Raw genomic sequence first — 27,346 nt, 5'->3', positions numbered from 1 at the left:
ACCCTTACCCCAGGATAGAAACTGTAAGTATGTCTCCCAAATGGCACCCTATTCCCTACATAGTGCACTACTACCCTATGGGTTCTGGTCAAAAGTAGTGCACTACTACCCTATGGACTCTGGTCTAAAGTAGTGCACTACTACCCTATGGACTCTGGTCTAACGTGGTCTAACGTAGTGCACTATGTAGGGAATAGGGTGCCATTTGTTATGCAAGCTTAAAGAAACAAGCTGCTTATGGCTTTGAACGGGTTTATTTCTGTTCTATGAAAACAAGGCTGGATTTATAACGAAATCAAATCAACATTATCCAAATCCTTTTAAAATAAATAACCTGCTCTCTTCTCCTGAGTGAGTGGGTAGTGTATTGTTGTGGGTTGGCAGAGCCTGGTTTGACATCTCACTGTAATCCTGTTCCCAGCTCAGCTCGCCACGTAAACACAGCCAAGAGAGAAGGGTAGAGCAGGTAGATTATATCGCTACTGTCTAAGCGACAGTGAAACAACAAATCCTGTGAACAGTGCGGTGCCCTCCTGTACGACTTGAACTGTCTCTTGTAACGGAGTCATAACAATGACCTCACAGCCGTTCAGTGTTTTTCTCTATACAGTTACTAAATGTTCCATTTACAACCATCCGCTATGTATTCAGAGCTTTTGCAGCGTGCCTGTACTTCCCTGAGGTCTTGGCTGTGGAATCCCGGAGGCTCTCTCTTACCATATCTCTGGTTAAGAGCCCCTAGCCTGAACCCCTAGATATGCCAGGAGAAAGCACTGTGTTAAATCTCTCTCTTTGTGGGTAAGAGCCCCTAGCCTGAACCCCTAGATATGCCAGGAGGAAGCACTGTGTTAAATCTCTCTCTCTATTCATGCATCTAGTTTAAGTTTTTACCTTTATTTAACTAGGCAAGTCAGTTAAGAACAAATTCTTATTTACAATGACGACCTAGGGACAGTGGGTTAACTGCCTTGTTCAGGAACGACAGATTTTTACCTCGTCAGCTCGGGGGATTCAATCTTGCAACCTTTCGGTTACTAGTCCAACGCTCTAACCACTAGGCTACCCTGCCGCCTCTACACTCTAACCACTAGGCTACCCTGCCGCCTAGTTGATGGGTTAGAGTGACTGTGAGGTAACGTTTTCTTTTTTTTATTTAATGGAGGACTTTCATGGAGGACTGGCTTGAATTGTGAGGATAACCACAATTTATTTTTACTCATGATCTAAGTCTATTGGTTTTCTAACCCAAAGTTGCAAAGAAAATGTTCTATTTAATAAACACAAGAGCCCAGCAAAATGGATAAAAGTGTGGTGGTATAGCAGGAACAGCAGCATCTAGTGGTCAAAACATGGTACTATCAAATCAAATGTTATTTGTCACATACACATGGTTAGCAGATGTTAACGCGAGTGTAGCGAAATGCTTGTACTTCTAGTTCCGACAATGCAGTAATAACCAACAAGTAATCTAACCTAACAATTCCACAACTACTACCTTATACACACAAGTGTAAAGGGATAAAGAATATGTACATAAAGATATATGAATGAGTGATGGTACAGAACGGCATAGGCAAGATGCAGTAGATGGTATAGAGTACAGTATATACATATGAGATGAGTAATGTAGGGTATGTAAACATAAAAGTGCATAGTTTAAAGTGGCTAGTGATACATGTATTACATAAAGATGGCAAGATGCAGTAGATGATATAGAGTACAGTATATACATATACATTATATTAAGTGGCATTATTTAAAGTGGCTAGTGATACATTTTTGATCAATTTCCATTTTTAAAGTGGCTGGAGTTGAGTCAGTATGTTGGCAGCAGCCACTAAATGTTAGTGATGGCTGTTTAACAGTCTGATGGCCTTGAGATAGAAGCTGTTTTTCAGTCTCTCGAGCCCAGCTTTGATGCACCTGTACTGACCTCACCTTTTGGATGATAGCAGGGTGAACAGGCAGCGGCTTGGGTGGTTGTTGTCCTTGATGATCTTATTGGCCTTCCTGTGACATCAGGTGGTGTAGGTGTCCTGGAGGGCAGGTAGTTTGCCCCTGGTGATGCGTTGTGCAGACCTCACTACCCTCTGGAGAGCCTTACGGTTGTGGGCGGAGCAGTTGCCGTACCAGGCGGTGATACAGGCCGACAGGATGCTCTCGATTGGGCATCTGTAGAAGTTTGTGAGTGCTTTTGGTGACAAGCCGAATTTCTTCAGCCTCCTGAGGTTGAAGAGGCGCTGCTGCGCCTTCTTCACCACGCTGTCTGTGTGGGTGGACCAATTCAGTTTGTCCGTGATGTGTACGCCGAGGAACTTAAAACTTACTACCCTCTCACACTACTTTATGGTGAATAATGCAAGCAACAGAAAAAATATGAAATATTCACAGGGAATACATAGTATGGAGAAGCAATACTCCAATCCGCAGCAGCATACTACTTGTCAAACGTAGAGAACTTATACTTTATTCTGGTTGTTGGGGTGGGATTGGCATAGCGGGGTCCGTGGGCAGCTTTTTATTTTGGGGGGGTGGGATTCCTCATGTCTTACTCATTGGTAGGAAATAGTTTAGTCCAAATCGAATGTTGAGTACTATGTTTATTGAATATTATATGAATCCTATAAATTAAAATGGCCAATTTGGGTACAATCAATTAGCCTACTTTCTCAAAGAACATTTTATTTAAACAAAATAATGTTTTCAGGAATGCCAATCTTACCTGTTTCTAACGACAAAAACTATGTTCTATCCATCTGAGACGGTGGGTATCATGGCTTGCTGAAATGACATGGAACGACTCATAGTCGACTCATCTAAATCCTCTCCTCCTCCTCGGTCTTTCTCTCTCTCTCTCCTCTTTCTCTCTGTTCCAGTGTGATTCGCCATGACGACTGAATCAGGAGCAGACTCTGAGCCTAAGCAGCAGCAGGAGAAAGGAGGGAAGGAGAAAGGAGGGAAGGAGAAAGGAGGGAAGGAGAAAAAGGCGAAGGCAGCAGAACACTTCCCAGCCGCCGCTGGACACAGCACACCTGCCAAGAATAACCAGGTGAGACATCCTCGCTAATGATTTTTTAATTCACTTGACAGTACAGTATATTAGGGGGTCACAGTGCTGAGCAGGGCGTTTTCAGTCACCTGACAGTACAGTATATTAGGGGGTCACAGTGCTGAGCAGGGCGTTTTCAGTCACCTGACAGTACAGTATATTAGGGGGTCACAGTGCTGAGCAGGGCGTTTTTAGTCACCTGACAGTACAGTATATTAGGGGGTCACAGTGCTGAGCAGGGCGTTTTTAGTCACCTGACAGTACAGTCTGACATGTACATATGACAATAGGAAAGCTCTGAATCATGGCTTGAAAAATTAGACTCGTGTGAGACATCGGGGATCATTTTCAGCTACTGTGTACAATATGGTCTTTATATCTATTTATATTAGTTTGACAGCTGTGATTCACAACTGGTCGTTTTCAGCTGCGTTCACTGACGGGGGGGTAAATATCTCCCATAGTGCTTCAGATTTATACCTGCTGCGTCCACTGACGGGGGGGTTAAATATCTCCCACAGTGCTTCAGATTTATACCAGCTGCGTTCACTGACAGGGGGGTTAAATATCTCCCACAGTGCTTCAGATTTATACCTGCTGCGTTCACTGACAGGGGGTTAAATATCTCCCACAGTGCTTCAGATTTATACCTGCTGCGTTCACTGACAGCACAGTTTGATGTCATGGTTTGAGAACCGAGAGGCGTATATATACTCTGTACAGTGGGTGTGTACCCTGGTCGTATATATACTCTGTACAGTGGGTGTGTACCCTGGTCGTATATATACTCTGTACAGTGGGTGTGTACCCTGGTCGTATATATACTCTGTACAGTGGGTGTGTACCCTGGTCGTATATATACTCTGTACAGTGGGTGTGTACCCTGGTCGTATATATACTCTGTACAGTGGGTGTGTACCCTGGTCGTATATATACTCTGTACAGTGGGTGTGTACCCTGGTCGTATATATACTCTGTACAGTGGGTGTGTACCCTGGTCGTATATATACTCTGTACAGTGGGTGTGTACCCTGGTCGTATATATACTCTGTACAGTGTGTGTACCCTGGTCGTATATATACTCTGTACAGTGTGTGTGTACCCTGGTCGTATATATACTCTGTACAGTGGGTGTGTACCCTGGTCGTATATATACTCTGTACAGTGGGTGTGTACCCTGGTCGTATATATACTCTGTACAGTGTGTGTACCCTGGTCGTATATATACTCTGTACAGTGTGTGTACCCTGGTCGTATATATACTCTGTACAGTGGGTGTGTACCCTGGTCGTATATATACTCTGTACAGTGGTTGTACCCTGGTCGTATATATACTCTGTACAGTGTGTGTGTACCCTGGTCGTATATATACTCTGTACAGTGGGTGTGTACCCTGGTCGTATATATACTCTGTACAGTGGGTGGGTACCCTGGTCGTATATATACTCTGTACAGTGGGTGTGTACCCTGGTCGTATATATACTCTGTACAGTGGGTGTGTTCCCTGGTCGTATATATACTCTGTACAGTGGGTGTGTACCCTGGTCGTATATATACTCTGTACAGTGGGTGTGTACCCTGGTCGTATATATACTCTGTACAGTGGGTGTGTACCCTGGTCGTATATATACTCTGTACAGTGTGTGTACCCTGGTCGTATATATACTCTGTACAGTGGGTGTGTACCCTGGTCGTATATATACTCTGTACAGTGGGTGTGTACCCTGGTCGTATATATACTCTGTACAGTGGGTGTGTACCCTGGTCGTATATATACTCTGTACAGTGTGTGTACCCTGGTCGTATATATACTCTGTACAGTGTGTGTACCCTGGTCGTATATATACTCTGTACAGTGGGTGTGTACCCTGGTCGTATATATACTCTGTACAGTGGGTGTGTACCCTGGTCGTATATATACTCTGTACAGTGGGTGTGTACCCTGGTCGTATATATACTCTGTACAGTGCGTGTACCCTGGTCGTATATATACTCTGTACAGTGGGTGTGTACCCTGGTCGTATATATACTCTGTACAGTGTGTACCCAAACTGTTGCATATACCCTGACACAATTTCACCTGGTTAATATTGCCTGCTAACTTGGATTTCACTGTCTGTGTTTCCTTTCTCTAGTTTGAAGAGGACCTGTCTTCAACCAGGTCGTCAACCAGTCGCCTGTCAATCAAGTCTCCACTGAGGGGAGTCAAGAAGCTGAAGAACATGCAGTGTAAAATCACCCTGCTAGATGGCTCCGACTACACCATGACGGTGGATGTGAGTACAGGGGGATGAGGAAGAGGAGGAGGAGGAGGGAGGAGGTTGCTACTATCTGCCATCTGTCCAGGGTGGATGTGATTGGACGAAATTCGAATAGCTCATTTCAGATTTGATCGCTCTCTCTCTCGCTCAAATTAGACCGATAAGATGTATTAAATTACTTTTCTGCCATCAAATTCCAGAGAAACTATCATCTCAAATAACATGCAGCAACTTAACTTCCAGTTGTCAGATTTATTTAGCATAGAGTTGTGTGTGTAGACAGGCAGGGAGAAGCTTCAACATGCCAAGGACTTCAACGTTCCTTCCACCCAAACAAACACCCAAATCTCCTTTAGCCAGATAGAGGATAGAGCCCCATTGGGGGGGAGGGGGGGGTAGATTAGCACTATGTTTGGGTGGGGGCTTTGGAACAGGACAGGTTTGTGTAGAGGGGTTTAGGAACGGTTGTGTGTTTTGGGGTTTAAGAGGATCAGTGTCTCATACTCACTGTTCTCTGTGTGAGTCACGTCTCATCTGGACGGGGTTTAGACGTACAGGGATTGGTGTATGAGCTAGTTTGGGGGTCGTTTACATTTTTGGAACTATACAGTTTGTTTTCTTGCTTAATAGTGAGTTATACCTGGGTGGGTACAGTCATTTATATGGAGTTATACCCGGATGGTACAGTCATTTATATGGAGTTATACCCGGATGGGAACAGTCATTTATATGGAGTTATACCTGGATGGGTACAGTAATTTATATTGAGTTATACCTGGGTGGGTACAGTCATTTATATTGAGTTATACCTGGATGGGTACAGTCATTTATATTGAGTTATACCCGGATGGGAACAGTCATTTATATTGAGTTATACCCGGATGGGTACAGTCATTTATATTGAGTTATACCTGGGTGGGTACAGTCATTTATATTGAGTTATACCTGGGTGGGTACAGTCATTTATATTGAGTTATACCCGGATGGGAACAGTCATTTATATTGAGTTATACCCGGATGGGTACAGTCATTTATATTGAGTTATACCCGGATGGGAACAGTCATTTATATTGAGTTATACCCGGATGGGTACAGTCATTTATATGGAGTTATACCTGGATGGGTACAGTCATTTATATTGAGTTATACCCGGATGGGTACAGTAATTTATATTGAGTTATACCTGGGTGGGTACAGTCATTTATATTGAGTTATACCTGGATGGGTACAGTCATTTATATTGAGTTATACCCGGATGGGAACAGTCATTTATATTGAGTTATACCCGGATGGGTACAGTCATTTATATTGAGTTATACCCGGATGGGAACAGTCATTTATATTGAGTTATACCCGGATGGGTACAGTCATTTATATGGAGTTATACCCGGATGGGAACAGTCATTTATATTGAGTTATACCCGGATGGTACAGTCATTTATATTGAGTTATACCTGGATGGGTACAGTCATTTATATTGAGTTATACCTGGATGGGTACAGTGAGGGAAGGTGTGTGAGAGAGAGAGACGACCACAGGAGCCCAGCCTTCCAATCAACGAGTCCAACTGGTACCACTTACACTGTGAGACATGGTACAACAAGACGTCATAGTCAGAACACAATCAGAATGATTGAGAGGTGTTTCACACAGGGAAGAGGTTTCTATGACTCCCTGCGGTGTGGTCTGTGGCTGGGTCATGTATTAGTGTATCGGCCTCCCCTGTACGAGAGAAGACCTTGAGGAGGGGAGAGAGCCTCCCGAGGGATCTCCCTGGGTCGCCCCATCTGTTTACAGATTTATATTACCACCCCCCCTCTCTCCTTCAGTCCTTCTCCCTCACTCTACCCTCCCTCCCTCCCTCCCTCCTCACTCTACCCCCCCTCTCTCCTTCAGTCCCTGACTCTACCCTCCCTCTACCCTCCCTCCTACCTCTACCCTCCCTCCACCCCTCCCTCCTCCCCTACCTCCTACCTCTACCCTCCCTCCACCCCTCCCTCTTTCCCCCCCCCTCCCTCCCTCCACCCCTCCCTCTTTCCCTCCACCCCTCCCTCCCTCCACCCCTCCCTCTTTCCCTCCACCCCTCCCTCCCTCCACCCCTCCCTCCCTCCCTCCACCCCTCCCTCTTTCCCTCCACCCCTCCCTCTTTCCCTCCACCCCTCCCTCCCTCCACCCCTCCCTCCCTCCACCCCTCCCTCCCTCCACCCCTCCCTCCCTCCACCCCTCCCTCTTTCCCTCCACCCCTCCCTCCCTCCCTCCACCCCTCCCTCCCTCCACCCCTCCCTCCCTCCCTCCACCCCTCCCTCCCTCCACCCCTCCCTCCCTCCACCCCTCCCTCTTTCCCTCCACCCCTCCCTCCCTCCACCCCTCCCTCCCTCCCACCCCTCCCTCTTTCCCTCCACCCCTCCCTCCCTCCACCCCTCCCTCCCTCCCTCCACCCCTCCCTCTTTCCCTCCACCCCTCCCTCTTTCCCTCCACCCCTCCCTCCCTCCACCCCTCCCTCCCTCCACCCCTCCCTCCCTCCACCCCTCCCTCCCTCCCTCCACCCCTCCCTCCCTCCCCCCACCCCTCCCTCCACCCCTCCCTCCCTCCACCCCTCCCTCCCTCCACCCCTCCCTCCTCCCTCCACCCCTCCCTCCCTCCACCCCTCCCTCCTCCCTCCACCCCTCCCTCCTCCCTCCACCCCTCCCTCCTCCCTCCACCCCTCCCTCCCTCCACCCCTCCCTCCCTCCACCCCTCCCTCCACCCCTCCCTCCCTCCCTCTTTCCCTCCACCCCTCTTTCCCTCCACCCCTCTTTCCCTCCACCCCTCTTTCCCTCCACCCCTCTTTCCCTCCACCCCTCCCTCCACCCCTCCCTCCCTCCACCCCTCCCTCTTTCCCTCCACCCCTCCCTCCCTCCACCCCTCCCTCTTTCCCTCCACCCCTCCCTCCCTCCACCCCTCCCTCTTTCCCTCCACCCCTCCCTCCCTCCACCCCTCCCTCCCTCCCTCCACCCCTCTTTCCCTCCACCCCTCCCTCTTTCCCTCCACCCCTCCCTCCCTCCCTCCACCCCTCCCTCCCTCCACCCCTCCCTCCCTCCCTCCACCCCTCCCTCCCTCCACCCCTCCCTCCCTCCCTCCACCCCTCCCTCCCTCCACCCCTCCCTCCCTCCACCCCTCCCTCCCTCCCTCCACCCCTCCCTCCCTCCACCCCTCCCTCCCTCCACCCCTCCCTCCCTCCACCCCTCCCTCCCTCCACCCCTCCCTCCCTCCACCCCTCCCTCCCTCCCTCCACCCCTCCCTCTTTCCCTCCACCCCTCCCTCTTTCCCTCCACCCCTCCCTCCCTCCACCCCTCCCTCCCTCCACCCCTCCCTCTTTCCCTCCACCCCTCCCTCCCTCCACCCCTCCCTCCCTCCCTCCACCCCTCCCTCCCTCCCTCCACCCCTCCCTCCCTCCACCCCTCCCTCTTTCCCTCCACCCCTCCCTCCCTCCACCCCTCCCTCTTTCCCTCCACCCCCTCCCTCCCTCCACCCCCTCCCTCCCTCCACCCCTCCCTCTTTCCCTCCACCCCTCCCTCCCTCCACCCCTCCCTCCACCCCTCCCTCTTTCCCTCCACCCCTCCCTCCCTCCACCCCTCCCTCTTTCCCTCCACCCCTCCCTCCCTCCACCCCTCCCTCCACCCCTCCCTCCCCCCCTCCACCCCTCCCTCCCTCCACCCCTCCCTCCCTCCCTCCACCCCTCCCTCCCTCCCTCCCTCCACCCCTCCCTCCTCCCTCCACCCCTCCCTCCCTCCCCCCCTCCCTCCCTCCACCCCTCCCTCCCTCCACCCCTCCCTCCCTCCCTCCACCCCTCCCTCCCTCACCCCTCCCCCCCTCCCTCCCTCCACCCCTCCCTCCCTCCACCCCTCCCTCCCTCCCTCCACCCCTCCCTCTTTCCCTCCACCCCTCTTTCCCTCCACCCCTCCCTCCCTCCACCCCTCCCTCCCTCCCTCCACCCCTCCCTCCACCCCTCCCTCTTTCCCTCCACCCCTCCCTCCCTCCACCCCTCCCTCCCTCCACCCCTCCCTCTTTCCCTCCACCCCTCCCTCCCTCCACCCCTCCCTCCCTCCACCCCTCCCTCCCTCCCTCCACCCCTCCCTCCCTCCCTCCACCCCTCCCTCCCTCCCTCCACCCCTCCCTCTTTTCCTCCACCCCTCCCTCCACCCCTCCCTCCCTCCACCCCTCCCTCTTTCCCTCCACCCCTCCCTCCCTCCACCCCTCCCTCCCTCCCTCCACCCCTCCCTCCCTCCACCCCTCCCTCCCTCCACCCCTCCCTCCCTCCACCCCTCCCTCCCTCCCTCCACCCCTCCCTCCCTCCCTCCACCCCTCCCTCCCTCCACCCCTCCCTCTTTCCCTCCACCCCTCCCTCCCTCCACCCCTCCCTCTTTCCCTCCACCCCCTCCCTCCCTCCACCCCTCCCTCTTTCCCTCCACCCCTCCCTCCCTCCCACCCCTCCCTCCCTCCCTCCACCCCTCCCTCCACCCCTCCCTCTTTCCCTCCACCCCTCCCTCCCTCCACCCCTCCCTCTTTCCCTCCACCCCTCCCTCCCTCCACCCCTCCCTCCCTCCCTCCACCCCTCCCTCCCCCCCTCCACCCCTCCCTCCCTCCACCCCTCCCTCCCTCCCTCCACCCCTCCCTCCCTCCCTCCACCCCTCCCTCCTCCCTCCACCCCTCCCTCCCTCCACCCCTCCCTCCCCCCTCCCTCCCTCCACCCCTCCCTCCCTCCACCCCTCCCTCCCTCCACCCCTCCCTCCCTCCCTCCACCCCTCCCTCCCTCACCCCTCCCTCCCCCCTCCCTCCCTCCACCCCTCCCTCCCTCCACCCCTCCCTCCCTCCCTCCCACCCCTCCCTCTTTCCCTCCACCCCTCCCTCCCTCCACCCCTCCCTCCCTCCACCCCTCCCTCCCTCCCTCCACCCCTCCCTCCCTCCACCCCTCCCTCCCTCCCTCCACCCCTCCCTCTTTCCCTCCACCCCTCCCTCCCTCCACCCCTCCCTCCCTCCACCCCTCCCTCTTTCCCTCCACCCCTCCCTCCCTCCACCCCTCCCTCCCTCCACCCCTCCCTCCCTCCACCCCTCCCTCCCTCCCTCCACCCCTCCCTCCCTCCCTCCACCCCTCCCTCTTTTCCTCCACCCCTCCCTCCACCCCTCCCTCCCTCCACCCCTCCCTCTTTCCCTCCACCCCTCCCTCCCTCCACCCCTCCCTCCCTCCCTCCACCCCTCCCTCCCTCCACCCCTCCCTCCCTCCACCCCTCCCTCCCTCCACCCCTCCCTCCCTCCCTCCACCCCTCCCTCCCTCCACCCCTCCCTCTTTCCCTCCACCCCTCCCTCTTTCCCTCCACCCCTCCCTCCCTCCACCCCTCCCTCCCCCCCTCCCTCCCTCCACCCCTCCCTCCCTCCACCCCTCCCTCCACCCCTCCCTCCCTCCCTCCACCCCTCCCTCCACCCCTCCCTCCACCCCTCCCTCCCTCCCTCCACCCCTCCCTCCTCCCTCCACCCCTCCCTCCCTCCACCCCTCCCTCCCTCCACCCCTCCCTCCCTCCACCCCTCCCTCCACCCCTCCCTCCCTCTTTCCCTCCACCCCTCTTTCCCTCCACCCCTCTTTCCCTCCACCCCTCTTTCCCTCCACCCCTCTTTCCCTCCACCCCTCCCTCCCTCCCTCCACCCCTCCCTCCCACCCCTCCCTCTTTCCCTCCACCCCTCCCTCCCTCCACCCCTCCCTCTTTCCCTCCACCCCTCCCTCCCTCCACCCCTCCCTCTTTCCCTCCACCCCTCCCTCCCTCCACCCCTCCCTCCCTCCCTCCACCCCTCTTTCCCTCCACCCCTCCCTCCCTCCACCCCTCCCTCCCTCCCTCCACCCCTCCCTCCCTCCACCCCTCCCTCCCTCCCTCCACCCCTCCCTCCCTCCACCCCTCCCTCCCTCCCTCCACCCCTCCCTCCCTCCACCCCTCCCTCCCTCCCTCCACCCCTCCCTCCCTCCACCCCTCCCTCCCTCCCTCCACCCCTCCCTCCCTCCACCCCTCCCTCCCTCCCTCCACCCCTCCCTCCCTCCCTCCACCCCTCCCTCCCTCCACCCCTCCCTCCCTCCACCCCTCCCTCCCTCCCTCCACCCCTCCCTCCCTCCACCCCTCCCTCCCTCCACCCCTCCCTCCCTCCACCCCTCCCTCCCTCCCTCCACCCCTCCCTCCCTCCACCCCTCCCTCCCTCCCTCCACCCCTCCCTCCCTCCACCCCTCCCTCCCTCCCTCCACCCCTCCCTCCCTCCACCCCTCCCTCCCTCCACCCCTCCCTCCCTCCACCCCTCCCTCCCTCCACCCCTCCCTCCCTCCCTCCACCCCTCCCTCCCTCCCTCCACCCCTCCCTCCCTCACTCCACCCCTCCCTCCCTCCCTCCACCCCTCCCTCCCTCCACCCCTCCCTCCCTCCCTCCCCCCCCCCCCCCCTCCCTCCACCCCTCCCTCCCTCCCTCCACCCCTCCCTCCCTCCACCCCTCCCTCCTCCCTCCACCCCTCCAGGCAGCTATGAGGACAGCTACTGTAAACATGTCAAGGTTAAACTACATTTACACACAGACACACCACAGACTATATGACTGTACATTTACACACAGACAGACCACAGACTATATGACTGTACATTTACACACAGACAGACCACAGACTATATGACTGTACATTTACACACAGACAGACCACAGACTATATGACTGTACATTTACACACAGACAGACCACAGACTATATGACTGTACATTTACACACAGACAGACCACAGACTATATGACTGTACATTTACACACAGACAGACCACAGACTATATGACTGTACATTTACACACAGACAGACCACAGACTATATGACTGTACATTTACACACAGACAGACCACAGACTATATGACTGTACATTTACACACAGACAGACCACAGACTATATGACTGTACATTTACACACAGACAGACCACAGACTATATGACTGTACATTTACACACAGACAGACCACAGACTATATGACTGTACATTTACACACAGACAGACCACAGACTATATGACTGTACATTTACACACAGACAGACCACAGACTATATGACTGTACATTTACACACAGACAGACCACAGACTATATGACTGTACATTTACACACAGACAGACCACAGACTATATGACTGTACATTTACACACAGACAGACCACAGACTATATGACTGTACATTTACACACAGACAGACCACAGACTATATGACTGTACATTTACACACAGACAGACCACAGACTATATGACTGTACATTTACACACAGACAGACCACAGACTATATGACTGTACATTTACACACAGACAGACCACAGACTATATGACTGTACATTTACACACAGACAGACCACAGACTATATGACTGTACATTTACACACAGACAGACCACAGACTATATGACTGTACATTTACACACAGACAGACCACAGACTATATGACTGTACATTTACACACAGACAGACCACAGACTATATGACTGTACATTTACACACAGACAGACCACAGACTATATGACTGTACATTTACACACAGACAGACCACAGACTATATGACTGTACATTTACACACAGACAGACCACAGACTATATGACTGTACATTTACACACAGACAGACCACAGACTATATGACTGTACATTTACACACAGACAGACCACAGACTATATGACTGTACATTTACACACAGACAGACCACAGACTATATGACTGTACATTTACACACAGACAGACCACAGACTATATGACTGTACATTTACACACAGACAGACCACAGACTATATGACTGTACATTTACACACAGACAGACCACAGACTATATGACTGTACATTTACACACAGACAGACCACAGACTATATGACTGTACATTTACACACAGACAGACCACAGACTATATGACTGTACATTTACACACAGACAGACCACAGACTATATGACTGTACATTTACACACAGACAGACCACAGACTATATGACTGTACATTTACACACAGACAGACCACAGACTATATGACTGTACATTTACACACAGACAGACCACAGACTATATGACTGTACATTTACACACAGACAGACCACAGACTATATGACTGTACATTTACACACAGACAGACCACAGACTATATGACTGTACATTTACACACAGACAGACCACAGACTATATGACTGTACATTTACACACAGACAGACCACAGACTATATGACTGTACATTTACACACAGACAGACCACAGACTATATGACTGTACATTTACACACAGACAGACCACAGACTATATGACTGTACATTTACACACAGACAGACCACAGACTATATGACTGTACATTTACACACAGACAGACCACAGACTATATGACTGTACATTTACACACAGACAGACCACAGACTATATGACTGTACATTTACACACAGACAGACCACAGACTATATGACTGTACATTTACACACAGACAGACCACAGACTATATGACTGTACATTTACACACAGACAGACCACAGACTATATGACTGTACATTTACACACAGACAGACCACAGACTATATGACTGTACATTTACACACAGACAGACCACAGACTATATGACTGTACATTTACACACAGACAGACCACAGACTATATGACTGTACATTTACACACAGACAGACCACAGACTATATGACTGTACATTTACACACAGACAGACCACAGACTATATGACTGTACATTTACACACAGACAGACCACAGACTATATGACTGTACATTTACACACAGACAGACCACAGACTATATGACTGTACATTTACACACAGACAGACCACAGACTATATGACTGTACATTTACACACAGACAGACCACAGACTATATGACTGTACATTTACACACAGACAGACCACAGACTATATGACTGTACATTTACACACAGACAGACCACAGACTATATGACTGTACATTTACACACAGACAGACCACAGACTATATGACTGTACATTTACACACAGACAGACCACAGACTATATGACTGTACATTTACACACAGACAGACCACAGACTATATGACTGTACATTTACACACAGACAGACCACAGACTATATGACTGTACATTTACACACAGACAGACCACAGACTATATGACTGTACATTTACACACAGACAGACCACAGACTATATGACTGTACATTTACACACAGACAGACCACAGACTATATGACTGTACATTTACACACAGACAGACCACAGACTATATGACTGTACATTTACACACAGACAGACCACAGACTATATGACTGTACATTTACACACAGACAGACCACAGACTATATGACTGTACATTTACACACAGACAGACCACAGACTATATGACTGTACATTTACACACAGACAGACCACAGACTATATGACTGTACATTTACACACAGACAGACCACAGACTATATGACTGTACATTTACACACAGACAGACCACAGACTATATGACTGTACATTTACACACAGACAGACCACAGACTATATGACTGTACATTTACACACAGACAGACCACAGACTATATGACTGTACATTTACACACAGACAGACCACAGACTATATGACTGTACATTTACACACAGACAGACCACAGACTATATGACTGTACATTTACACACAGACAGACCACAGACTATATGACTGTACATTTACACACAGACAGACCACAGACTATATGACTGTACATTTACACACAGACAGACCACAGACTATATGACTGTACATTTACACACAGACAGACCACAGACTATATGACTGTACATTTACACACAGACAGACCACAGACTATATGACTGTACATTTACACACAGACAGACCACAGACTATATGACTGTACATTTACACACAGACAGACCACAGACTATATGACTGTACATTTACACACAGACAGACCACAGACTATATGACTGTACATTTACACACAGACAGACCACAGACTATATGACTGTACATTTACACACAGACAGACCACAGACTATATGACTGTACATTTACACACAGACAGACCACAGACTATATGACTGTACATTTACACACAGACAGACCACAGACTATATGACTGTACATTTACACACAGACAGACCACAGACTATATGACTGTACATTTACACACAGACAGACCACAGACTATATGACTGTACATTTACACACAGACAGACCACAGACTATATGACTGTACATTTACACACAGACAGACCACAGACTATATGACTGTACATTTACACACAGACAGACCACAGACTATATGACTGTACATTTACACACAGACAGACCACAGACTATATGACTGTACATTTACACACAGACAGACCACAGACTATATGACTGTACATTTACACACAGACAGACCAGTTAAACATGGAATCCGCAGCAGGGGGAAACATGGTCACTGTCCACCCCGGCACCGTTATTGATTTTGTTTTGTTGAAGAAGCAGAGGTGGGGACGACGACCAAGGTAAAATACAGTACGTGTGCTTCTGTTCTATAACACGTGTAATGATGTCAGAGCAATGATGTCAGAGCAATGATGTCAGAGCATGCTAGCAGTTACCATAGACTTCCAGTCATTGCGCTAACGCTAGTTAGCATTGGCTTGCAAAAAAATACCTCTTAACATCCTTCATACTGGACACAGAGACATAAAAATTGTATCCATGAGTTCATCTGACTCTGGGGAAGTAGATGAAGGGCCTCATTGTCAACATCCTGAAGTATCCCTTTAAGACTCATCAACACTTTATATTACAATACATGAAGTATCCCTTTAAGACTCATCAACAATGTAACCAGGCTAGCTGGTTACCGGCTGGTTAAAGCCAGCAGCATATCACACAGACACAGGCTAGCTGGTTACCGGCTGGTTAAAGCCAGCAGCATATCACACAGACACAGGCTAGCTGGTTACAGACTGGTTAAAGCCAGCAGCATATCACACAGACACAGGCTAGCTGGTTACAGACTGGTTAAAGCCAGCAGCATATCACACAGACACAGGCTAGCTGGTTACAGACTGGTTAAAGCCAGCAGCATATCACACAGACACAGGCTAGCTGGTTACAGACTGGTTAAAGCCAGCAGCATATCACACAGACACAGGCTAGCTGGTTACAGACTGGTTAAAGCCAGCAGTATATCACACAGGCTAGCTGGTTACCGGCTGGTTAAAGCCAGCAGCGTATCACACAGGCTAGCTGGTTACAGACTGGTTAAAGCCAGCAGCGTATCACACAGGCTAGCTGGTTACCGGCTGGTTAAAGCCAGCAGCGTATCACACAGGCTAGCTGGTTACCGGCTGGTTAAAGCCAGCAGCGTATCACACAGGCTAGCTGGTTACCGGCTGGTTAAAGCCAGCAGCGTATCACACAGGCTAGCTGGTTACCGGCTGGTTAAAGCCAGCAGCGTATCACACAGGCTAGCTGGTTACCGGCTGGTTAAAGCCAGCAGCATATCACACAGACACAGGCTAGCTGGTTACAGACTGGTTAAAGCCAGCAGTATATCACACAGGCTAGCTGGTTACAGGCTGGTTAAAGCCAGCAGCGTATCACACAGGCTAGCTGGTTACAGACTGGTTAAAGCCAGCAGCATATCACACAGGCTAGCTGGTTACCGGCTGGTTAAAGCCAGCAGTATATCACACAGGCTAGCTGGTTACCGGCTGGTTAAAGCCAGCAGCATATCACACAGACACAGGCTAGCTGGTTACCGGCTGGTTAAAGCCAGCAGCGTATCACACAGGCTAGCTGGTTACCGGCTGGTTAAAGCCAGCAGCGTATCACACAGGCTAGCTGGTTACCGGCTGGTTAAAGCCAGCAGCGTATCACACAGGCTAGCTGGTTACCGGCTGGTTAAAGCCAGCAGCATATCACACAGACACAGGCTAGCTGGTTACAGACTGGTTAAAGCCAGCAGTATATCACACAGGCTAGCTGGTTACAGGCTGGTTAAAGCCAGCAGCGTATCACACAGGCTAGCTGGTTACAGACTGGTTAAAGCCAGCAGCATATCACACAGGCTAGCTGGTTACCGGCTGGTTAAAGCCAGCAGTATATCACACAGGCTAGCTGGTTACCGGCTGGTTAAAGCCAGCAGCATATCACACAGACACAGGCTAGCTGGTTACCGGCTGGTTAAAGCCAGCAGCATATCACACAGGCTAGCTGGTTACAGACTGGTTAAAGCCAGCAGCATATCACACATTGAGGTTAAATGAAGATACTCAGTTCATTGTAGGGAGTCTGTTTTATCTCATTCCCGTTACTGTAGGAAGAAGACAAGTTGAGTACTGAGAGACTCTCTTTCTCCCTCACTCACTCACTCACTTACTCTCTCTCCCCTCTCTCCCCTCTCTCCCCTCTCTCTCTCTCTCTGTCTCTCTCTCTCACACTCACCCCCTGTGGGAAAAATGTATTCACTGTGATCTTCAAGTCTGAGGGAAGAATCATTAGTTTCCCTTGTAGCTCGACCTTTTAAAAACAAAATCTAGTTTACCCTACAACTAAGTCCTGGAACGTGCTGCTGTTTTGGTCTTGTTGTTATTAAGGAGAGTCATCGAGGGGTTGGTGAAGTTAAGATATATATATATAAAACGGTTGATCTCTATTTTATTAACGCCACCTTAGCTTAGTGTCTGTTTTCTTTTAATATGGGTTTTACTATTGTAATCCTGAGCTCCAATCTTATTATTAATAACCTCAGGTTTTCATAGAACCTTTAAGAACTGTTATAGTTACTACGGAGGGGGAGGAGGATCAGTTTGATTCAGGGCCTAATTACAGTTATAATGCATGAGTGCAGAATCATTTACCAACCAGACGGTTCATAGTGCAGAATCATGTACCAACCAGACGGTTCATAGTGCAGAATCATTTACCAACCGGACGGTTCATAGTGCAGAATCATTTACCAACCGGACGGTTCATAGTGCAGAATCATTTACCAACCAGACGGTTCATAGTGCAGAATCATTTACCGGACGGTTCATAGTGCAGAATCATTTACCAACCGGACGGTTCATAGTGCAGAATCATTTACCGGACGGTTCATAGTGCAGAATCATGTACCGGACGGTTCATAGTGCAGAATCATTTACCGGACGGTTCATAGTGCAGAATAATTTACCAACCAGACGGTTCATAGTGCAGAATCATTTACCGGACGGTTCATAGTGCAGAATCATTTACCAACCAGACGGTTCATAGTGCAGAATCATTTACCGGACGGTTCATAGTGCAGAATCATTTACCAACCAGACGGTTCATAGTGCAGAATCATGTACCAGACGGTTCATAGTGCAGAATCATTTACCAACCGGACGGTTCATAGTGCAGAATCATTTACCAACCGGACGGTTCATAGTGCAGAATCATTTACCAACCAGACGGTTCATAGTGCAGAATCATTTACCGGACGGTTCATAGTGCAGAATCATTTACCAACCAGACGGTTCATAGTGCAGAATCATGTACCAGACGGTTCATAGTGCAGAATCATTTACCAACCAGACGGTTCATAGTGCAGAATCATGTACCAGACGGTTCATAGTGCAGAATCATTTACCAACCAGACGGTTCATAGTGCAGAATCATTTACCAACCAGACGGTTCATAGTGCAGAATCATGTACCAACCAGACGGTTCATAGTGCAGAATCATTTACCGGACGGTTCATAGTGCAGAATCATTTACCAACCGGACGGTTCATAGTGCAGAATCATTTACCAACCGGACGGTTCATAGTGCAGAATCATTTACCAACCAGACGGTTCATAGTGCAGAATCATTTACCGGACGGTTCATAGTGCAGAATCATTTACCAACCGGACGGTTCATAGTGCAGAATCATTTACCGGACGGTTCATAGTGCAGAATCATGTACCGGACGGTTCATAGTGCAGAATCATTTACCGGACGGTTCATAGTGCAGAATAATTTACCAACCAGACGGTTCATAGTGCAGAATCATTTACCGGACGGTTCATAGTGCAGAATCATTTACCAACCAGACGGTTCATAGTGCAGAATCATTTACCGGACGGTTCATAGTGCAGAATCATTTACCAACCAGACGGTTCATAGTGCAGAATCATGTACCAGACGGTTCATAGTGCAGAATCATTTACCAACCAGACGGTTCATAGTGCAGAATCATTTACCTACCGGACGGTTCATAGTGCAGAATCATGTACCAACCGGACGGTTCATAGTGCAGAATCATTTACCGGACGGTTCATAGTGCAGAATCATGTACCAACCAGACGGTTCATAGTGCAGAATCATTTACCAGACGGTTCATAGTGCAGAATCATTTACCGGACGGTTCATAGTGCAGAATCATTTACCAACCGGACGGTTCATTGTGCAGAATCATTTACCGGACGGTTCATAGTGCAGAATCATTTACCAACCAGACGGTTCATAGTGCAGAATGATTTACCAGACGGTTCATAGTGCAGAATGATTTACCAGACGGTTCATAGTGCAGAATCATTTACCGGACGGTTCATAGTGCAGAATCATTTACCGGACGGTTCATAGTGCAGAATCATTTACCGGACGGTTCATAGTGCAGAATCATTTACCGGACGGTTCATAGTGCAGAATCATTTACCTACCGGACGGTTCATAGTGCAGAATCATTTACCGGACGGTTCATAGTGCAGAATCATTTACCTACCGGACGGTTCATAGTGCAGAATCATTTACCTACCGGACGGTTCATAGTGCAGAATCATTTACCAGACGGTTCATAGTGCAGAATCATTTACCGGACGGTTCATAGTGCAGAATCATTTACCAACCGGACGGTTCATAGTGCAGAATCATTTACCAGACGGTTCATAGTGCAGAATCATTTACCGGACGGTTCATAGTGCAGAATGATTTACCAACCGGACGGTTCATAGTGCAGAATCATTTACCGGACGGTTCATAGTGCAGAATCATTTACCAACCGGACGGTTCATAGTGCAGAATCATTTACCAACCAGACGGTTCATAGTGCAGAATCATTTACCGGACGGTTCATAGTGCAGAATCATTTACCGGATGGTTCATAGTGCAGAATCATGTACCGGACGGTTCATAGTGCAGAATCATGTACCAGACGGTTCATAGTGCAGAATCATGTACCGGACGGTTCATAGTGCAGAATCATTTACCGGACGGTTCATAGTGCAGAATCATTTACCGGACGGTTCATAGTGCAGAATCATGTACCGGACGGTTCATAGTGCAGAATCATTTACCGGACGGTTCATAGTGCAGAATCATTTACCAACCAGACGGTTCATAGTGCAGAATCATTTACCGGACGGTTCATAGTGCAGAATCATTTACCGGACGGTTCATAGTGCAGAATCATTTACCGGACGGTTCATAGTGCAGAATCATTTACCGGACGGTTCATAGTGCAGAATCATTTACCAACCAGACGGTTCATAGTGCAGAATCATTTACCGGACGGTTCATAGTGCAGAATCATTTACCGGACGGTTCATAGTGCAGAATCATTTACCAACCGGACGGTTCATAGTGCAGAATCATTTACCAACCGGACGGTTCATAGTGCAGAATCATTTACCGGACGGTTCATAGTGCAGAATCATGTACCAGACGGTTCATAGTGCAGAATCATGTACCGGACGGTTCATAGTGCAGAATCATTTACCGGACGGTTCATAGTGCAGAATAATTTACCAACCAGACGGTTCATAGTGCAGAATCATTTACCGGACGGTTCATAGTGCAGAATCATTTACCAACCAGACGGTTCATAGTGCAGAATCATTTACCGGACGGTTCATAGTGCAGAATCATTTACCAACCAGACGGTTCATAGTGCAGAATCATGTACCAGACGGTTCATAGTGCAGAATCATTTACCAACCAGACGGTTCATAGTGCAGAATCATTTACCAACCAGACGGTTCATAGTGCAGAATCATGTACCGGACGGTTCATAGTGCAGAATCATGTACCAACCGGACGGTTCATAGTGCAGAATCATTTACCAACCGGACGGTTCATAGTGCAGAATCATTTACCGGACGGTTCATAGTGCAGAATCATTTACCAACCGGACGGTTCATTGTGCAGAATCATTTACCGGACGGTTCATAGTGCAGAATCATTTACCAACCGGACGGTTCATTGTGCAGAATCATTTACCGGACGGTTCATAGTGCAGAATCATTTACCAACCAGACGGTTCATAGTGCAGAATGATTTACCAGACGGTTCATAGTGCAGAATGATTTACCAGACGGTTCATAGTGCAGAATGATTTACCAGACGGTTCATAGTGCAGAATCATTTACCAGACGGTTCATAGTGCAGAATCATTTACCAGACGGTTCATAGTGCAGAATCATTTACCAGACGGTTCATAGTGCAGAATCATTTACCGGACGGTTCATAGTGCAGAATCATTTACCGGACGGTTCATAGTGCAGAATCATTTACCAACCGGACGGTTCATAGTGCAGAATCATTTACCGGACGGTTCATAGTGCAGAATCATTTACCGGACGGTTCATAGTGCAGAATCATTTACCGGACGGTTCATAGTGCAGAATCATTTACCGGACGGTTCATAGTGCAGAATCATTTACCGGACGGTTCATAGTGCAGAATCATTTACCGGACGGTTCATAGTGCAGAATCATTTACCGGACGGTTCATAGTGCAGAATCATTTACCGGACGGTTCATAGTGCAGAATCATTTACCAACCGGACGGTTCATAGTGCAGAATCATTTACCAACCGGACGGTTCATAGTGCAGAATCATTTACCGGACGGTTCATAGTGCAGAATCATTTACCGGACGGTTCATAGTGCAGAATCATTTACCGGACGGTTCATAGTGCAGAATCATTTACCGGACGGTTCATAGTGCAGAATCATTTACCGGACGGTTCATAGTGCAGAATCATTTACCAACCGGACGGTTCATAGTGCAGAATCATTTACCGGACGGTTCATAGTGCAGAATCATTTACCGGACGGTTCATAGTGCAGAATCATTTACCGGACGGTTCATAGTGCAGAATCATTTACCGGATGGTTCATAGTGCAGAATCATTTACCAACCGGACGGTTCATAGTGCAGAATCATTTACCAACCGGACGGTTCATAGTGCAGAATCATTTACCGGACGGTTCATAGTGCAGAATCATTTACCGGACGGTTCATAGTGCAGAATCATTTACCGGACGGTTCATAGTGCAGAATCATTTACCGGACGGTTCATAGTGCAGAATCATTTACCGGACGGTTCATAGTGCAGAATCATTTACCGGACGGTTCATAGTGCAGAATCATTTACCGGACGGTTCATAGTGCAGAATCATTTACCGGACGGTTCATAGTGCAGAATCATTTACCAGACGGTTCATAGTGCAGAATCATTTACCGGACGGTTCATAGTGCAGAATCATTTACCAACCAGACGGTTCATAGTGCAGAATCATTTACCGGACGGTTCATAGTGCAGAATCATTTACCGGACGGTTCATAGTGCAGAATCATTTACCTACCGGACGGTTCATAGTGCAGAATCATTTACCAGACGGTTCATAGTGCAGAATCATTTACCGGACGGTTCATAGTGCAGAATCATTTACCGGACGGTTCATAGTGCAGAATCATTTACCAACCGGACGGTTCATAGTGCAGAATCATGTACCGGACGGTTCATAGTGCAGAATCATTTACCGGACGGTTCATAGTGCAGAATCATTTACCGGACGGTTCATAGTGCAGAATCATTTACCGGACGGTTCATAGTGCAGAATCATTTACCTACCGGACGGTTCATAGTGCAGAATCATTTACCAGACGGTTCATAGTGCAGAATCATTTACCGGACGGTTCATAGTGCAGAATCATTTACCGGACGGTTCATAGTGCAGAATCATTTACCGGACGGTTCATATTTCATTTTGTCTAGAAAAATAACACCATCCTCAATGTAGTGTCACCAGTGGAGCTGTGTTGGTGTGACTGTGTGATTGTGCTGGTGTGACTGTGTTGGTGTGACTGTGTGATTGTGCTATTGTGACTGTGTGATTGTGCTGGTGTGACTGTGTTGGTGTGACTGTGTTGGTGTGACTGTGTTGGTGTGACTGTGTGACTGTGTTGGTGTGAATGTGCTGGTGTGATTGTGCTGGTGTGATTGTGCTGGTGTGACTGTGATTGTGCTGGTGTGACTGTGTGATTGTGCTGGTGTGACTGTCTGATTGTGTTGGTGTGATGTGTGTTGGTGTGACTGTCTGGTTGTGCTATGTTGAGGTTGTGCTGGTGTGACCGTGTTGGTGTGACTGTCTGATTGGGTTTGTGTGACTGTGTTGGTGTGACTGTCTGGTTGTGCTGGTGTGACTGTGTTGGTGTGACTGTGTTGGTGTGACTGTCTGATTGGGTTTGTGTGACTGTGTTGGTGTGACTGTCTGATTGTGTTGGTGTGATTGTGTTGGTGTGACTGTGTGATTGTGTTGGTGTGACTGTGTGATTGTGTTGGTGTGACTGTGTTGGTGTGACCGTGTTGGTGTGACCGTGTTGGTGTGATTGTGTTGGTGTGACTGTGAGATTGTGCTGGTGTGACTGTGGGATTGTGCTGGTGTGATTGTGTTGGTGTGACTGTGTTATTGTGTTGGTGTGACCGTGTTGGTGTGATTGTGTTGGTGTGACTGTGTAATTGTGTTGGTGTGATTGTGATTGTGCTGTTGTGACTGTGAGATTGTGCTGGTGGGATTGTGCTGGTGTGATTGTGTTGGTGTCACTGTCGGATTGTGCTGGTGTGACTGTGGGATTGTGCTGGTGTGACTGTGGGATTGTGCTGGTGTGACTGTGGGATTGTGCTGGTGTGACTGTGGGATTGTGCTGGTGTGATTGTGACTGTGGGATTGTGCTGGTGTGACTGTGGGATTGTGCTGGTGTGACTGTGGGATTGTGCTGATGTGACTGTGGGATTGTGCTGGTGTGACTGTGGGATTGTGCTGGTGTGACTGTGGGATTGTGCTGGTGTGACTGTGGGATTGTGCTGGTGTGACTGTGGGATTGTGCTGGTGGGATTGTGCTGGTGTGATTGTGTTGGTGTCACTGTCGGATTGTGCTGGTGTGACTGTGGGATTGTGCTGGTGTGACTGTGGGATTGTGCTGGTGTGACTGTGGGATTGTGCTGGTGTGACTGTGGGATTGTGCTGGTGTGACTGTGGGATTGTGCTGGTGTGACTGTGGGATTGTGCTGGTGTGACTGTGGGATTGTGCTGGTGTGACTGTGGGATTGTGCTGGTGTGACTGTGGGATTGTGCTGGTGTGACTGTGGGATTGTGCTGGTGTGACTGTGGGATTGTGCTGGTGTGACTGTGGGATTGTGCTGGTGTGACTGTGGGATTGTGCTGGTGTGACTGTGGGATTGTGCTGGTGTGACTGTGGGATTGTGCTGGTGTGACTGTGGGATTGTGCTGGTGTGACTGTGGGATTGTGCTGGTGTGACTGTGGGATTGTGCTGGTGTGACTGTGGGATTGTGCTGGTGTGACTGTGGGATTGTGCTGGTGTGACTGTGGGATTGTGCTGGTGTGACTGTGGGAATGTGCTGGTGTGACTGTGGGAATGTGCTGGTGTGACTGTGGGATTGTGCTGGTGTGACTGTGGGATTGTGCTGGTGTGACTGTGGGATTGTGCTGATGTGACTGTGGGATTGTGCTGGTGTGACTGTGGGATTGTGCTGGTGTGACTGTGGGATTGTGCTGGTGTGACTGTGGGATTGTGCTGGTGGGATTGTGCTGGTGTGATTGTGTTGGTGTCACTGTCGGATTGTGCTGGTGTGACTGTGGGATTGTGCTGGTGTGACTGTGGGATTGTGCTGGTGTGACTGTGGGATTGTGCTGGTGTGACTGTGGGATTGTGCTGGTGTGACTGTGGGATTGTGCTGGTGTGACTGTGGGATTGTGCTGGTGTGACTGTGGGATTGTGCTGGTGTGACTGTGGGATTGTGCTGGTGTGACTGTGGGATTGTGCTGGTGTGACTGTGGGATTGTGCTGGTGTGACTGTGGGATTGTGCTGGTGTGACTGTGGGATTGTGCTGGTGTGACTGTGGGATTGTGCTGGTGTGACTGTGGGATTGTGCTGGTGTGACTGTGGGATTGTGCTGGTGTGACTGTGGGATTGTGCTGGTGTGACTGTGGGATTGTGCTGGTGTGACTGTGGGATTGTGCTGGTGTGACTGTGGGATTGTGCTGGTGTGACTGTGGGAATGTGCTGGTGTGACTGTGGGATTGTGCTGGTGTGACTGTGGGATTGTGCTGGTGTGACTGTGGGATTGTGCTGATATGACTGTGGGATTGTGCTGGTGTGACTGTGGGATTGTGCTGGTGTGACTGTGGGATTGTGCTGGTGTGACTGTGGGATTGTGCTGGTGTGACTGTGGGATTGTGCTAGGTTGATGTTGTGCTGGTGGGACATCGCTCTGTGTTAACTGCCGGAGAAGTTGTTCCTGCTGGTTTTGAAGTGTCTGTCGAAGCATCTTTTAATAGGCTTGAGAATCACACACAAGCCTTTCAGATGTAACTGGCAACCTCAGGGAGGCATGGAGAGCAGAATTATGCCAGGGCTCTGTGGGAGGGGGAGGGAGGTTGGGAGAGCAGAATTATGCCAGGGCTCTGTGGGAGGGGGGAGGGAGGTTGGGAGAGCAGAATTATGCCAGGGCTCTGTGGGAGGGGGGAGGGAGGTTGGGAGAGCAGAATTATGCCAGGGCTCTGTGGGAGGGGGGAGGGAGGTTGGGAGAGAAGGTAGGTGGTAACAGCAACCTAAATATATCCCCAGGGACTCGGAGGGAGTTTGACTGGACGCTAGCCAAACTGCACAGCTACAGCCTGAAAGAAGAGGAGGAGGGGGTAGATAACACACAGAGAGGAGGAGGAGGAGGAGGGGGTAGATAACACACAGAGAGGAGGAGGAGGAGGGGGTAGATAACACACAGAGAGGAGGAGGAGGAGGGGGTAGATAACACACAGAGAGGAGGAGGAGGAGGAGGGGGTAGATAACACACAGAGAGGAGGAGGAGGGGGTAGATAACACACAGAGAGAGGAGGAGGAGGGGGTAGATAACACACAGAGAGGAGGAGGAGGAGGAGGGGGTAGATAACACACAGAGGAGGAGGAGGGGGTAGATAACACACAGAGGAGGAGGGGGGGGTAGATAACACACAGAGAGGAGGAGGAGGGGGTAGATAACACACAGAGGAGGAGGGGGGGTAGATAACACACAGAGAGGAGGAGGAGGAGGAGGGGGTAGATAACACACAGAGGAGGAGGGGGGGGTAGATAACACACACAGAGGAGGAGGGGGTAGATAACACACAGAGAGGAGGAGGAGGGGGTAGATAACACACAGAGAGGAGGAGGAGGGGGTAGATAACACACAGAGAGGAGGAGTGGGGGGTAGATAACACACAGAGAGGAGGAGGAGGAGGGGGGGGTAGATAACACACACAGAGGAGGAGGAGGAGGGGGGGGTAGATAACACACACAGAGGAGGAGGAGGGGGTACATAACACACAGAGAAGAGGAGGAGGGGGTAGATAACACACAGAGAGGAGGAGGGGGGGGTAGATAACACACAGAGAGGAGGAGGAGGAGGAGGGGGTAGATAACACACAGAGAGGAGGAGGAGGAGGAGGGGGTAGATAACACACAGAAAGGAGGAGGAGGAGGAGGAGGAGGGGGTAGATAACACACAGAGAGGAGGAGGGGGTAGATAACACACACAGAGAGGAGGAGTGGGGGGTAGATAACACACAGAGAGGAGGAGGAGGAGGGGGTAGATAACACACACAGAGGAGGAGGAGGAGGAGGAGGAGGGGTTAGATAACACACAGAGAGGAGGAGGAGGAGGAGGGGGTAGATAACACACAGAGAGGAGGAGGGGGGGGGTAGATAACACACAGAGAGGAGGAGGAGGAGGAGGGGGTAGATAACACACACAGAGAG

The 27,346-nt window shown here is 50.0% G+C and overlaps 1 protein-coding gene across 21 annotated transcripts in view; it reads left to right on the top strand.

Annotated features, from left to right (window-relative positions):
• The window catches only part of LOC139560246 (band 4.1-like protein 3), a 113,154-nt gene that overhangs the window by 16,674 nt on the left and 69,134 nt on the right, over positions 1-27,346 (top strand). For 20 of the 21 annotated variants that reach the window (XM_071376841.1, XM_071376843.1, XM_071376850.1 and 17 more), the window contains exons 2-3: positions 2,877-3,049; positions 5,185-5,325. In XM_071376841.1, coding sequence (XP_071232942.1) covers positions 2,888-3,049; positions 5,185-5,325 — 303 coding nt within the window. In that variant the 5' untranslated portion in view covers positions 2,877-2,887. The remainder of the gene's footprint in view (positions 1-2,876; positions 3,050-5,184; positions 5,326-27,346) is intronic. The other variant, XM_071376851.1, reaches the window with a different exon arrangement.

Source organism: Salvelinus alpinus, chromosome 30, assembly GCF_045679555.1.
Source record: "Salvelinus alpinus chromosome 30, SLU_Salpinus.1, whole genome shotgun sequence".
NCBI lineage: Eukaryota > Metazoa > Chordata > Actinopteri > Salmoniformes > Salmonidae > Salvelinus > Salvelinus alpinus.
The sequence above is the reverse complement of the archived record's forward strand: the minus strand, read 5'-3'. Positions and strand labels throughout refer to the sequence as shown.